At 39.4% G+C, this 16,206-nt stretch overlaps 1 protein-coding gene across 4 annotated transcripts; it reads right to left on the bottom strand.

Annotated features, from left to right (window-relative positions):
- Nucleotides 1-912: 912 nt before the first annotated feature.
- Nucleotides 913-16,205, bottom strand: PIGA (phosphatidylinositol glycan anchor biosynthesis class A). 4 transcript variants are annotated; one of them, XM_059679666.1, is made up of 6 exons: nucleotides 16,003-16,205; nucleotides 13,063-13,839; nucleotides 8,161-8,293; nucleotides 7,297-7,429; nucleotides 6,922-7,128; nucleotides 913-3,195 (listed from the first exon to the last, which is right to left on the bottom strand). In XM_059679666.1, the coding sequence occupies exons 2-6, from the start codon at nucleotides 13,778-13,780 to the stop codon at nucleotides 2,941-2,943; spliced, it is 1,446 nt and encodes a 481-aa protein (XP_059535649.1). In that variant the 5' UTR covers nucleotides 13,781-13,839; nucleotides 16,003-16,205; the 3' UTR covers nucleotides 913-2,940. The 4 variants fall into 4 exon arrangements, 3 of the variants coding, with proteins under 3 accessions (XP_059535649.1, XP_059535650.1, XP_059535651.1); XM_059679667.1 differs by lacking the exon at nucleotides 16,003-16,205 and adding an exon at nucleotides 14,277-14,637; XR_009450685.1 differs by having other exon boundaries at nucleotides 3,087-3,195; nucleotides 3,286-7,128.
- Nucleotide 16,206: the final 1 nt, after the last annotated feature.

Here is a 16,206-nt window from a genome sequence, read left to right as displayed (position 1 = left end):
CACAGGATATAATATAACCACATCTAGCCAATTCTTTTGGGAATGCAGAGGATAAAGAGGGTTTTAAAAATATTTCACAAGCCAGGCCAGTGTAGCTCAGTGGCTGAGCATCAACCTATGAACCACGAAGTCATGGTTAGATTCCTGGTCAGGGCACATGCCCAGGTTGCGAGCTCAATCCCCAGTGTGGGGCATGCAAGAGGCAGCTGAACAATGATTCTCTCATCGTTGTTTCTCTCTCTCTCTCCCTCTCCCTTCCTCTCTGAAACCAATAAAAAAGTATATTTTTGAAAAAAATATTTCACAAAAGTAAAAACAGATCTATATCCTGATTTTGCCAAAAATAAGTTTCAGAAAAAGACAAATCAGAATGTACCAATGTAGGTGACTGCTTTCCACTGCTCCCAACAAAAGGGGTTGGAGAAGCTGCATTTCTGTAAATAAAATCAAAATTCAAGTTTCTCTTAAAATAGCATACAAAACCAAGTATAATTACGTAGTTCACATACACAACAGTTAACAGATGTATTCATTTGTCTCATGTGGTAACTCCAGCACAGTGCAAAACAGGGATTTGTTTGGATCAGGAAACAAAGGCACTATTGAGCTTGCTAATAACCCATGAGTAAAAGAGAGACTGTATTCTAGGAAAAAAAAAGATGACAGAGTAATTCGTCATCGGAAGGATATTCCCTTTTTTACTAAGAGACATAGCAACACATCAAATTGCACTGAAAAGACGACATATTATAGAATTGCACACCTAAAGCCTATGTAATTTTCTTAACCAATGTCACACCAATAAGTTCAATAAAACATTTTCTTAACAGAAAGCATAGACGGGAAGAGGGAGGGGAGAGCTAATAAACTAGTAAATAAAATTCTGGTCATAAAAAAGACAAACTCAGAAAATTGTGAAAATGTTAATTTGGTCTTTATTTTTCTAGGACATGTAGGATGTCTTCATAAATCAGTTTTACAAGTGCTACTTTTTGTAACATCATAAGAAACACATTTTTCATAAAATCCTCATTACTGCAAATTCACTTGCAAATAAATGTAAGTAGAGGGTAGAACAATATGTTTCCACATATTGACCAGTGCAACACTGACAGTTTCAATTAAAGTATCTGGGAAGCCTGAAAATGATTCAGTAGAACAAGCAAATTTACTTCCATTTGTCAAAAAAAAGAAAAATAATTTTAATTTGCAAATTATATATTTTACGTGCAAGAACTTTAATACCTATGTCTACCTGAAATAAATGACAATAACGATTTTGAAAATAATATGCCAAGAAACAAAAATATAAGAAAAAAAAGTATGCCTTTGAAAATTGCTGAATAAAACCAAATGTTAGTTTCTCACTTTATGGTGAAGATTGGCACTGTTTATTCAATATTTATATAAGTCAGTTTCTGTGCATAAAAATCCCAATAAGATTTAATGGTTTGGGTCAGTCCATTTTTCTTTAACTAAAGAACTCCTAACTTCTAGATTTAAAAATTGCACTCTTGCATTTGTGTTTTAGTATGAAACACGAATATACTTCTTTATATCAGTGGCAACTGGTTAATAGGCATGATAAGATACTTTTTAAAAAGTTGTGTAAATATTGTCATTTTAAAAAATCCTGTACACAATCACAATACTGCCAGAATCTATGTAGTGCACCCACGCGTGCCTCTTTTCTTTCCATTTCAACCCTTTATCACAAAAATTTATTCAAAGGAGTTCAGTAAGACACACCATGTGGATAATCTGGGGTTTTAAAACCCATGGCTCTGGGCAACAATTACAGTTAACAACGCATCCATCCACGAAGAGACTTGTATTCCTTAAATTTTCAGACTCAATTCACCAGGAAAAAACATTCTGGGGTAAAGACTTTTTTGCACACTGACAATACTTATCAGGTATCAGCTAGGCCACAAGTGAAGGGAAGTGACTTCTCCCAAAGGTACAGGGTAGCAGCTGAGTTTGAGATGGCACATCTCATACATTCTGCTCGGAAAACGTGAAGGCATTTACAGAGAACTAAATTATGCACTGAAAGATGTGGAGGGTTTGTCTCTGCACTCTCATCAACAGTGGTATCGGTCCCTAGTACTTAAAAAGCAAACAGCATTTTCATAAACGCAACTGACAATGAAGGCTCTACCTAGAAGAATGCACACAGCAGGATCAAAGTACTCAGAGCGGATCGGCAACTGTTTTGTGGCATTAAAAGCATGAGCATTTTTGGCATGTTTTATGGTTTACCATTTCATGACAAAGTGACCCCAATGAACTGAGCAATTTGAGTGGTAAACAGTGAAAGCACCCTGGTCCTTCAGGGCAGAAAGTGTCTAGTTCAATGTTCTACACATAGTAGGCGCTTAAAGCAGGCTAGTACCTGACAGACCTTCTTATTCACGAAACCTGCTGATTATATGTAACACTTACTGAGTGTTCCCAAGAAAAGGTTAAGAACATGACTTAAATATCTAATCAAGTTGCATGGACATGACTTAAAATAGTTCATAGGGTTGTTGTACTTCCCTAAAGGAAACTTGTAAACATCTGGTGAATATCTAATTAATGGCAGAACATTTAAATTGGCCAAAAGAAAAAAATGCCCAGAAAACATTTGGCCCTTCAGCACCCAAAGCTCCCAAAATATGTGAAAACATTTCTGCTAGAAGGATTTCAGAAATCTGAAAAATATCATACCTGAGTGACTTAAATAGGTTCTCTCTTAAATTTTAAATAAGTGCAAGAAGTTTCTACACTCAGGAATTGCATAAGTTATCTTTCCTCAAAGTAAAACATTGAATGATATAGAGGTAGCACAACTTACTAAATTAACCTTAAAAAAGGGGAAAAGCAAGGTTATTTTCAATAGGCTTAATATAATAGCACTGTTACAAATATTTAAAATCTTCCAATCCAGGCTTTCTTCTACCTGGTTTTATTCCTGCCCCGTTTTCTACTATAAGGATATTGATTAATCCAGGCACCCTTTGGCCCTGTGGCATCAATTGCCACATCAATGAGAGAATCTGGAGTCATCCACCTCAGGAAAGTGAGGAAGAGAAAGTTGAATACGGCCAACAAAGCAAAAATGCAGCCTGTTACTGGGCCACAGTGAGACATGAGTCTTTCCAGTCGTTTGTCCATTGGTAACACAGTTTCTCCTGCCACACGATTGTACACCTGGTGGAAGAGAGGCCGAGAATGAGCACTGTGATCTAAAATAAACGATGACCAGGAATGTTTTTATAGATATAAATTGAAGTCGCTTACATTTCGCTGCTGTTGTTATAGAAATGATGTGGTTAATGAAATTCATTATAGTAATGTATTGCCTTTTAATTCAACATTCATGGAGTGCTTATTCTGGAAAAAACACCAGGCTAGATGCTGTGATATAAAGACAAATATGCCACAACTCCTGTCTCCCAGGGCATCACCATCAATTTTAACTCAACTATGAGAATTCTGAAGTCCGGAGAATTTGAAACTCCTCTTCAGGTCACCTCTGTGGAGGCCATATTTAATTCAGCAGTGACTCCCTGAAGCGGGGCTGGCCTTCTAAGATTCCTTGGCTTGGCTGAGAAGCCCTTTCCACTATCTGGTAGACACCAACCACAATCAGAGAGTGACAATCTAGTGTGCTTCTTCCTGGGTACAGAGTGGCTCTTCTTTCAACAGCTACATGAGGCCTGCTGCTGAGCACAGATGATGAGAATATACAGAAACATTTCATGGATTCCAAATAACAGAAGGGGAAAAGAGATGGGGGGAAATCTTAGTAGATGGTAGAGGTCAGGGGTGGGGAACCTTTTTTCTGTCAAGAGCCATTTAAATATTTATAACATCATTCGTTTAATTTAACTCACTTAATATAAATTTATGTTGCTATGAAAAAAGCGCCTAGATTTACTGAATTTCGAGTCCCACCTGCAGTTGCCTTGGCAGAGCCAAACCAAATGATTTCTCAGGCTTTATACGGGCCGGTGGGCCAGATTTCCGCCCCCCTCCCTTGGTATAAACACTGGCAAAGAAAACAAAGTTTATTGCTGAGAACTGACAGTAGGTGACTTGCTTTTTAAATCATTAAGCACTAAACTTGGCAATATTTTTAAAAAACACACAAAGATCTTTAAACATATTTATTTGAACACATCAAATGGGCCAGCGTTAATTTTAATCATATTTGAGCACTAGCTGTGCTCCTTCTCATGTATCAATGAGATCTGTAATGAATCTCCTTTTGAGCGCAAGAAAGTTATGATGTGCAGTACAAGTTCTGTAGGCCAATGGCCTTTGAAAGATACGGAATGTTTCATCTAGCTCTTCTACCCCAAGGATATTTAGAATACCTTTGAATCAGAATTTTGTTGCAAATTATACTGAGAATGGTGAATCACAATTGTTCAGTTTTCTAAAGAGCAGTTAAACTAGGAAGGAGGAGTTGAAAGGGAACAAATGTCCTGTGCGGGACAGGTAGAATTAAAAGAGCAACTACAAACTGACCAGTGTGTCCACCTTTATTTCTAGGTCAATTAATTTATGATCTTAAGCTACAAAGTAATTTACTACAGTGAAGAGAACAATAGGTTAATCCATTATAGAGGACTTTGTTTTCTGAATTAATACTATAAATCATCAGAGTATAAAGCAGAGAAAATACAAATGTTTCACTATTACTTTAAGCGAAACTAAAAATGTGGTTAAAAATAATACTAATTAGCTTCTTTAATATATGCTGACATATTGTCACCAGAGATCTTTGCCCCGAACTTAATATCTACAGTAGCTCAGACTTCCGAGGTTTACATGATGTGATCAAGAAGTGAAGTCACAACTTACGGAGCCATGGTTACCAAGCAGAGTAGAGTATCACTGAAAAAAACAACTGTCTAACCAAATATCCCTGCCAGCCAATCCCAAATTCCACTTGTGCTCTTAAAGGGTCATATTAGAATCAAGGGAGTGGCTGGGATGGGAGTAGGCGGCGGGGGGGGGGGGGGGGGGGGGGCGGCGGGCAGGAAGATGGAAAGAACAGCTCCTGAAAAGGCTTCCTAGGTGATTCTGACATGTATTCCTGGCAGGTAATCAGTGCTACACTCCAACCTCTAAAGGAAAAAGGCAGTTATTTCATGCTAGAGGCCCGATACACGAAAATTCATGCAAGAGTAGTCCTTCCTTCCCCAGACTGCTGACACTGGCTTCCCTCCGGCACCCGGGATCCAGGCTTCCCTCCTCTGGCCACCAGCAGGCACCCGGGAACCAGGCTGGCTTCCCCCAGGCCACTGGCAGGCACCTGGGACCCGCGCTGGCTTTCCTCTGACCCCAGCTTCATCAGGGAGGACGTCTGGAATGATATCCAGAAGACTTCTGGTCTAATTAGCATATTACCCTTTTATTATTATAGATGGGTAGAGATATTGAAAAACTCCTAGAAGGTGAGTGTGTCTCAGAGACATTTCAGTCAAAACTGTTAACTCAGACCAGCTGGCGTGGCTCATTGGTTGAGTGTCGACCCATGAACCAGGAGGTCAAGATTTGATTCCAGGTCGGGGCACATGCCCAGGTTTCCGGCTCGATCCCCAATAAAGGGTGTACAGGAGGCAGCCAACTGATGATTCTCTCTCACTACTGATGTTTCTATCTCTCTCTCCTCTCCGAAATCAATAAAAATATGTATTTTTTAAAAACTATTAACTCAAATATCTCACACTTCAATGGGAAATGTATACGACAATTTTTAGAGATAAAAGAGTTCTCCTGCACTTATATTCAAATATGAGTTCATCTTATGTACGGGAATTTATAAATTAAACCAGGTAAGAGAGGCTTACAGTCAAGAGCTATTCTATCCACTCCGAGGCTCCATCTTGCTCTCTATTCTGGCTAGCAACTAGCTGCTTCACTGAGTACAATGAGACCATAAAGCACTCGTCTAAACTACTATCTCCTCCATGCTCCCAACTGACTGAGCTCCTGGTTCACAATTTCTCTATACTGACAAGCAGAGTGTTTCCCCCAGTGTGTTACCTGGTAATAAGAGGCATGAAGCAGACGAAGTAATGAGAGTAAACAAAGGACAAAACCCAGCGGAATAAATGAAGCCCCTAACTTGAAACAAGGAAGCATTTTCCAGTCACACTGTCCCACCTGAGGGTATGAATCTATATCAGTGGTCGGCAAACCGCGGCTCACGAGACAACATGCAGCTCTTCGGCCCCGTGGCACGGGCCATGAAGTTTCAATCGCACTGTACGTGCATGCCCGCATGTGGTATTTTGTGGAAGAGCCACACTCAAGGGGCCAGTTTGCCGACCACTGATCTATATCATGTACCTATCCTGGAAATTCTCTATTACTGCTTTTTTCTGTGCGATCATACTCCTGACATGTGTCATGTGCATTTTGAATTCCAACTTATTATGTTCTCAATCAGCCTAAAGCTGAAAAAATCCTTTTCCTGTAGAAAATTACAGTAGTTAGCAAAAGCGACACAAGTGTTTTAGGAAATAGCCTGAATTAAATATTTGCAAGTTATAGAGTTGCTGCAACCAGACTAAGTAAAACCATATATTTAGAATACTTTAGCATTCTAAACAGCGTCAAGAAAACATCTTATAGATTTTAATATTATTTTAATATTACTTCTGACTGTAATGGCTGTGACTTCCAGACAATTACGTGTAGATGGCATTACTGCTACTTTCAGATGTCAAATGCAATAATTTGACGAGAAACATAAATATACCAAAAGTACACAGTTCACTTCTTTTCATTTGGGAGAGACTTCATAAACGTAAGCAATAGAACAGAAATGGTAAACCTGTACAAGACAAAGCCAGCGTGTACATGAAACCTCAGGAATTCAGACACAATCTTCAAATACCCTTTTCTGGGCAGGTGACATACTTTTTCTGTTCGTTCCGCAACATTCCTCCAGGTGTAGAAAGTCTTTACTATGTTATGGACTTTTTCTGGAGCTGGCAATACTCCGGACTTCAGTTGGGAAATAGCTTTTTCCAATCCTTCACACAAGGATTTTACAGAAGGCTCACAAAGGATAATAAGATTTTCTGGAAGTACTTCGGGAATTCCACCAACCCTGGTACTTACGACCTTAAAAAGAAAAAGAAAAAAGAAAAAAAAAAAACCATGGTCCAGCATAATTCACATCTCAGGAAAATGAGCAAAACCAACCTAAAAAATTACTACAGAATGTGTCTGATTAGTTTTCAGAATACATGCACAGAAACCCCGATAATGTAAGCTCTCAAAGCTTTTTACCTGTAAACCACAACTGGCTGCTTCCACAATGGCCATGCAGAATGCTTCAGTAAGGGAAGTATTAAGAAAAATATGTCCTTGAACTAAGACATTTCTAACATCCTTGTGTTCTAAGGCTCCCAAGAGACGCACTCTGATTTTTGAAATGAGAGAAGAAAGAGGACAGTGAAAATCATGCTATGGACGAAAGGGATATAATTTATAAGCCAAGCGTGCTATGCATATTGTACTCAGATTTTACTGGTCCTAATGCTTTCCACCACAAAAAAAAAAATTAATATTGCCAAACTCTGATCTAAAAGAAAGTCTTAAGTAGGTTGGTTAAAACACAAACAGCTAACATAGTTCTCACTTTCATCACACATCAAATTTCATTGTTTCCAAAGTGAGTTTGCATTTAATGGAAATATTAATACACTTTAATGAGTAAATGTTAGTGTCATTTCTAACCAGGGGAACATCCCCTTTAAACTGATGTTTCACAGGCACACCCCTCACATGGTATCCAAGTTACTGAGGAAGATGTTCACATCTGTATGTGCAGAGGAACTGACATGATTTGGGCCATGCTATTAATTTTTTAAAAATATTTCTCTCTTAAATCTCTTTGTGCCTTCCAGAATGCTTCCAATCACTTCCCCATAAAGTCAAGTAATATCAGGCTAACGAAAAAATAAATAAAATTGTGAATTCTTTAACTAGGGTTTCCCATTTTATATATTTTAAAAAATAGGCCTTGTACTACATTTTACATCAAATACATGTAGGAAAAAGCAGCCCACTTAATGCAGGCATGTAGCCAAAACCCAATTTAGGTCACTGATATTTTCTCACCCAAGACAATATGGAAGCCATCATCAATACCTGTCATGTAGCTGGTATCTTTCCCGTACTTCTTCCAAAATTATTCTCTTTGGTCCCTCTCCTCCAATTATGAAATTTAAATCTTGATATTTCTGACAGAGTTCAGGTATTATACCACTAAGCAAATCAGTACCTGGTAATAGAAAATAAAGTTAAATGTTGGAGATATTAATATTTAAACTTTTTAAAAAAATCATCAGAACTACTGCAAATCCACTCACTTTGAAAAGTATTAGCTATGCCCTCCTTATGTAAAGAAATGAATTTCTTAAACCTTTCCTGGGAGGGTAGAATCATTCACAAACTGCCAGAAGTCCCCCAAGAGTTGCAATTCTTAAAGATACACTGGCATCCAATGTTACCTTCCATACATCAAATATGTGTACTATTCTGTTTTCATTTCAGTATAATGTTCTTTAAGTTATTCACTTGTGTTTATATATTGCTCATGCATAGAAAAGGTATTTGAGGTAGCTAACGTTTGAGTTCAAGTTTTCTACAGAGCAGGACAGCTGACTGGAGATCTAGATCTTGTGCCAGCCTTTTAACAAGCAAGGTCTTTGATGATGGGAAAGTTTCATGATACAGAATATTAAGAGGCCTATGTACATCAAGTCCAAGGTCTCTTTCCTCTATGAAGTTCTACTACCTATGATTCCACTTCCTGACACAGGAAAGGGTTAAGCAATACAAGTATAACTGCTATCTTCACTTTGTGCAGAATGCAATTTATACAGAGGATTCTGCAGTGAATACTATGGTATTAGCAAAATTTAAAACAGTCCATCCAAGCCCTCTATAGCCCACTTCCCCAAAGGAGGGTAAGTGAAGGCGGCAGGAGCCATCAGCCAGACCATTATATTCCAGAGAACAGAAGTGTGCATCTCTGTTCTTTTTTTTTTTCTAATGAAACATTTTTCTTATAATATGTAAATACAACCTCAGGTAATGTGAAGCAGTAAAATAAATCATGCCCTACTAGTCTGAAAGTGGCTATCTAAAGTGATAGCAATGTTGACACTACCTGAGAAGTTAACTCATTAACAATTACAAATTGTACACAAAGTAAAAATGCAAAACCCAGGTAGCTTATTAATTTAAGAAATGCATACACACATACACACAAGAATTGCACTATCAATCTTCCCAAATATAAGCAGATCGATTATAAAAAAAAGATGGTGGGAGATATAAAGGGTATCCCCTCCAAAAATGTATATACACTTTAACAGCTGATATATCGCTCAATTTTGAAAATGAAATATATTTTAATAAACACTACCCTCATAATTATTCAAAGTGTGTGTATACACTTTTTGAGACACCCTATGTATAGGTCATTTTTATTAAGTAATTCAAAATAAGATTTAAGTAAACTCTGTTAGTATTTTCAAAATGATTGCACTAGCAAACATAAATTCACATGTGGGTTTTCTGAATTATGAAGGCTTCTCATTAAAATCTTAGCTATCTTTGTTTCAAGTCTATTACCAAATCTATCAATTGGATTTCTAGATGAACAAGAAAGTGGCTTAATGACTTTTAACATTTAGCCTCCTATAATTCTTTCATTTTCTTTCTTTCCCCACTCTCCCTTCTAATACAAATATTAAGAACCCATTCTTGAAGTAAAAACAAACACATATAGAGTAATAATTCTAATTACTGGTAATAGCTAACATTTACTGAGTGCTATGTCAGGCAATATATTTTAGATATACTATGTCATTTATTCCTGACAACTGCCTTATAAGAAATGGAACTGATTAATATTGTCAATTATCTATAATATTATTCTGAGAATAAAAGGTTTTACCCCTCAATAAAAAATGTTCTGGTGCCTATAATAAGAGTCTAACACAGTGGAACATACAAAAGGACTTTCAATCTCCAGTTACCCAAAATGGACAAGGAAAATTCCTGATTCGAACTGTTTCAAAGATCAATCTAACAATATTTTAAAGAATCTTCTGAATCTATACTTAAGATAATGGTGGTTGGGCCACGGTACAGGAAACAGACCTTAACTCAGGAAGAGCTGAACTCATGTTTGTCATCTGTTACTTACTGTGTAACCTGAGCGAATTACTTACCCTCTCTGAGACTGTCTGTTACATGCACATAACAGATACCCTACAGCTGCTGGGAGGGTCAAGTGAAGCAGTGTACCATGCACAGGCTTTATCAACTGCAGAACATAAACATAAGCTGTCATTACCACTGTCACCAGAACTGAATTGTGCCTGCACATTCGCAGCACTACTGTGAACCCTCACTGAGCAAAAAGGGACTCAAGAAAAGAGGGAAGAAGCCAGTCAGGAAACCTGGGTGATAAGAACTTTGATTCCTCCTGTTCCTTACTTAATACATTCCAGTGGACCTTTGATATCTGGTCCAAATGAACACTTAAGGAAATTAATTTGTTAATCATTAATGGACCATTAATAGAACTGCTCACTTCGGGGCTAAAGAATGTTAATTTTTGCATGATGTCTGGCATATGCAAAGGGTTCGATAAGTGTTTGTTAAGTTATCGAACTGAGAACAGGAAAGGCTATAACCTCACCCTGTTGGTAGTTATCTCAGCTGGTTAAAATACCATAACTAGTGAAGTACATGTAACAAGTTTAATCATTGTATTGTTAATTTTGCTCTGATCCTCAACCATGCATGCATCATACTTCCTTAGCTAGCTATCCCACAAAAGATATACTATTGGATTAAAAAACATTGTAAATACATTTTCTAAGTTACAACAAACACATCAACAATATCCTGAGGGATTCAAGATCCAGAATGCTGGTCAATTACATCTTCTTGGTTAGAGGATGACAGCATCTCATTGCTTTTAACCCAGAAAACGCAGTTCAGTAAGTTTTCTCACCAACCTCTGCTTAAGAGCCTGACCAACCACAGTTCTCTATTACAACGGCCCTAGTACACTTGTACACTTCTGATCCCACCACTAACCTTAACACTTACCAAGAATCAGCGGTGTTGTCCCCAGATCTGTTTGATGCCAGCTGCACTTGTTACTATGTTGGGTAATTTAATTAAAAGCACCAAAACTGACAAAATGAGTTTCTGAGACTAAGCTCAACAGTTTGAAGAATAAAGTCACAGGAAAAAGCTCTTGTCATGTTAGGGGGTATCCTAAACCACTATATAAAATCAAAAGCAAATGAACATCTAGAAGCACGTTACTTCATATGCCTTTAGGTTCTCACCTCATTTAAAAGAAACCAAACTGGCAATTGTAAATGATGCTTTTTGAACAGAACTGTGCAGGAAAAATGATGCCGCTAAAATCAGTGGACCTGTACTCTTAAGCCTGAAGGGTTACATAGAATTATTGGTATTTCAGTGCACATTAATAATATTTGGAGTTGAACTCAAATATTTAAGGGGAGATTATATATTATCTTTTTAATGATTCCGTACTTTAATTTTGATTACTAGATAGGTTTTCAAAGAGCATCCAGAAAACCATTTATGATTGGATTAACCAAACTGTTTCAGACAGTAAATGAGGCTCTACAAATTCTATTGCAGGGACATGAAGTGCTGCAGAGGTACTAAAAAAGTCCTTCTTGATAACAGCGAACACTCATCAAGAACAAACCAGGCTAAGTACTTCATAGGAACCATCAATGAATTCTCACATGATTCCCACTGTTACCCAAATTACACAAATGAAAACACTGAGAATCAGAGATGTTTTGTAGCTTGTCCTCAATGACACAGTGGGACAGCGCCAGTCCTTTCCTTCATTACTTACCTGACAATATGTCACTAACGTCTTATCTATGATTAAATGAAATACAAAACAGTAATGGCAGAACAAGCTCAATGATTTCGAATATATATATATATATATGCATAAAAAAGACAGGAAAGCTGTAAGTTACAATTTTCACTATAGTCATCCTTGAATAGTACAGTAACAAGTTGATTTTAGTTTTCACTTTTGTGCTTTTGTTTCCAAAATATCTGCAAAGACAAGACATTACTTTTGCAATTAGAAACTGGTGGTGGAACCGGCCCTGTACTTCTTACTGCATGCCCAGGGCTATTTTAACTTTTAAAAAGACCTGATCCAGGTACAGCCGGTGTGGCTCAGTGATTGAGCGTCAACCTATGAACCAAGAGGTCATGGTTCAATTCCTGGTCAGGGTACATGCCTGAGCTGTGGGCTCAATCCCTAGTAGGGTGCATGCAGGAGGCAGCTGTTCAATGATTCTTTCTCATCATTGATGTTTCTACCTCTCTATCCCTCTCCCTTCCTCTCGCTGAAATCAATAAAAACATATTTTTAAAAATAATTAAAGACCTGATCCTGATCTGTTAAACAGCATCACGTTGGTTTTATTTTTAAGTAACTATTAAAATACCAAAGGTGGAGGGGGGGAGCAGCATTCACCACTGTTCCAAAATTTTCTTTTTGAATGTATAAAACAATATTCAACCTTTCTTTGCTATATTTAATGCAGTAGTCACCCTATATAATAAAAGGCTAATATGCAAATAGACCAAACAGCAGAACCACTGGTCGCTATGACATGCATTGACCACCAGGGGGCAGACGCTCAATGCAGGAGCTGCCCCCTGGTGGTCAGTGCACTTTCACAGGGGGAGCACTGCTCAGCCAGAAGCTAGGCTCACAGCTGGTGAGCACAGCAGTGGTGGCGGGAGCCTCTCCAGAGACGAGAGGGTGCAGGGCGCGGGCCGGGCTGAGGCCTCCCCTCCCCCCGCCAGTGCACAAATTTCATGCACTGGGCCTCTAGTAAAACCATAAAACAAAATAAAAAGCCAAACAATCATTATAAACAAGTATCCAACAGCTTCCTATAAGAAAAAAAAAGTCTGTGCAGTGCAACTGCAGCTATTATTTCATTTCATTACCTTTTCTGTAAACAAGTCTGCTGACAATAACAATAGTTATGCTATCATGCCTTCTAAATGGGTCTGGAGTGAAGTCAGTAGGATCTACAGCATTAGGAATGACGGACACTATTTCAGGATTCAGTGCTGCTCTTAGCACAGTGTTCTCCTTACTAGTGTAAGAGACACAAATTATGTGGTTTGTGTCACAAAGAGAGACAGTTAGAAGCTTGTTTGTAAGCACCGAGCTGACATCAGCAAATCCAAAAAGGGAATGGTCCGTGAAGACTGTACGGAGCCCCATTGTCTTGGCGTGGAAGAGGGCGTCATGGGCCATAGCAGAAAAGGAACTATGTGAGTGGATTATGGTGACTCTCTCTCGAACAAATATGTACCTGAGCAAAGGCAGACTGTGAAAGAGGGTTGTGGCTGTAGACTGGTTGTACATAACTTTCAGAGGCAAGTAATAGACTTTGAGGCCTTTAGTGAGGTAACGGATGCCTTTTCGATTTCCGTAAGCATGGGTGACAATTATGACTTTGTGTCCTCTTTCAATCAGGCACTGAGAGAGCTGGTAAATGTGGCTTTCCACGCCTCCCATATTCGGGTAGAAAAAGTCCGACACCATGCATATGTTATGAGTAGGAGTTCTACATGTGAAAAGACGTCCAGGGCTAACAGGGTAGAACACCACTGAGGGACCACGGCGGCGGCGCCCACCTCCTCCTCGATAGGCCATGCTGAGACAGTTTAGGCATTAGTCCTTTACAGCAACCCCTTTAAGATGTCATTAAATACCTGAAAAATAGAGGAAAACAGGATCTCAGCTCAGAACTACATTCTACATCCCAAATCCAGATATAAATATGGCTTTAATATTAATGTAAATTTGTTAGCTTTTCCCCTAGAAATAAAACAAAGCATATCATGAATTTACTCATTTGGCATTTACCTGCTTAGCATTTGCTATGTGCCATACAACTAAACAACATCCTGCAATGTCTATCAATTTTGCTTCAAAAAGACTGCTATACATAGTTTCAAAAAAATCAGTTTATTACACCATCGTATATAATAATTTGCCATGCTAACAAATCAGTTCATTCCAATAATTACATATTAGGGCTCTTTACAGAAATAGGGTGCCAACCCCACTCGGGAACTTAGCCACTGATTCAATGGATCTCATAAAGTTCTGCTAGTTTTACCTTTGTGTGGTTCGCATTGAAATATACCTGGAGCTGGAGCTGTCTTTTGGAGAGCACTTTTTTCAAGTGCCACGGGTAGCACATGCTGCAGACATCCACTTTTCTCCTCCTGTACTCCAGGATGGTGATAATCAAACTACTCACTTCATGTCAAACTTTCTTTCAGTTACATGGGCCTTTCTGCCATGAGTGTCCGTCCCTTCAGTTTGGAGTCTGAAGATAAAGACTGACGTGGCTCAGTGGCTGAGCAACAACCTATGAACCAGGAGGTCATGGTTCGATTCCCGGTCAGGGCACATGCCTGGGTTGCGGGCTTGATCCCCAGTGTAGGATGTGCAAGAGGCAGCCAATCAATGATTCTCTCATCATGGAGGTTTCTCTCTCTCGCTCTACGTCTCTCCCTTCTCCCCTCCCTCCCTCCCTCCTCTCTGAAATCGACAAAAATATATTTTAAAAAAGACTACAGACCATTTTCTACATCTAAAGAAGGAAATGTTTATCTCAGGGGAATCCTAGATTCCTGTCAGTGCAAAATACCCACTCAAATACTCAGTACTATTGCAGATTTTTAGAGTTTTAAAGCCAAAGAGTATTGGAAATCTACTGAAACTCTCCCTCAGCTTCACAAATGAGATTTCCATCCCCCAGAAACTCAACTATATAATGGGAAGCCATCCTAACCATTTAACTTTCCAATTTCACCTGAAAGCTCATAAAATGCAAAGTAAGTGCAGGTGTAAAATCTTATCTATTCTCGCCAACAAATTAATCTATGTTTTAAATATAAGGTGTCCCAAAAATGTATACACACACTTTGAATAATTATAAAGATACTGTTTATTAAAATACATTTCATTTTCAAAATTGAGCTATCAGCTCTTAAAGTGTGTATACATTTTTGGGGACACTTTGTATTGTCTCAGAAATACTCTTGTGCTCATTGACTGGAATTTACTAATTATGATTCAATATTATCAAATACTGAGGTTCTTCAAGTTTGTACTTTTAAGAGGCTTCACCAACATTTTAATTGTGGTTTGTCACCTAAATCCGAATTTCAAGTTCTAGTCAATTTAAAAAGATTAATGATAACGAAAACAGTGAGTAATGAACCAAAAGGTATCAGTTTTTCATCAACCTGCGGTGTTCGGTGGGGAGTCTGCCTACTTCCACCCGGTTCCACCTAACAGCTTTAGGGTGTAAAAGCTCAACAACCGGTACATTCACAAAATCTTAGATTTTTAAAGCTAAGGAGAGGCTGGGCGATCTATCGGTGAACACCTCTTACTCTACAAATGAAAAGCCAGACAAGTTGAGCGATCTGTCCAGGATCTCCATCTATTCTAGCCACTTAAGTGGCAAAGGCGAGCTAGCCATAAAGTCTCTACCCTGGCCAAGGAGTCCCTGGCCAGTCATTAGCAGCAGAGGTTCCCAAGGAGCCTTAGGGAGACCCAGCGGGGTTTGGGGGTCAAGAGGACGGGGCTTCCACCCACCCCCAGGTAATGCCCTGGCTTTATTCACTGAGAGGACACTGGGGAGCGCCAGTGCCAAGGAAGGGAAGACCCAGTTCCACTAAGTCTGCCCCAGCGAGTCCTCAGCCACGCTGGAGTACAGAGACCCTCCACCCGGACTGCGATCCACAAGCCGGGCCGGCCCCGCCCCTCCACGGCCAGCCCAGCTCCCACGGGGGCAGTCCTGTCCCACCCGGAAGCGGCGGAGAGAGCCGGCAAGGGGAGGTCAGACGCGCACTTACCGGCGAGTCCTATGGCCGCCAGTGTCCGGACCTCCCGCGGCAGCATCTGGAGTCCCACCCCTCTGCTCCCAAACACCAATCCAGGGCGTCCGCGCCCGAGCACCGCGCCCCGAAGCAGCCAATAACAAAGAGGCGCTGGAATCACGCGCAGGATCAGCGCTCAGACCCCACTCCTCGGCTAGCGCTGTAACTTCAGCGCGCATG

This window comes from Myotis daubentonii, chromosome X (genome assembly GCF_963259705.1).
Source record: "Myotis daubentonii chromosome X, mMyoDau2.1, whole genome shotgun sequence".
NCBI lineage: Eukaryota > Metazoa > Chordata > Mammalia > Chiroptera > Vespertilionidae > Myotis > Myotis daubentonii.
Note: the sequence above shows the minus strand (reverse complement) of the source record. Positions and strands in the feature narration are given on the sequence as shown.

Excerpts from the sequence above, each read along its gene's own strand:
- PIGA (XM_059679666.1), bottom strand. The coding sequence starts at position 13,780 with ATGGCCTATCGAGGAGGAGGTGGGCGCCGCCGCCGTGGTCCCTCAGTG. Across the intron at positions 8,294-13,062 it reads CAGACTTGTTTACAGAAAAG|GTACTGATTTGCTTAGTGGT; the intron begins GTAATGAAATGA and ends TTCTATTACCAG. Across the intron at positions 3,196-6,921 it reads TTGCGGAACGAACAGAAAAA|GTGTACAATCGTGTGGCAGG; the intron begins GTATGTCACCTG and ends CTCTTCCACCAG.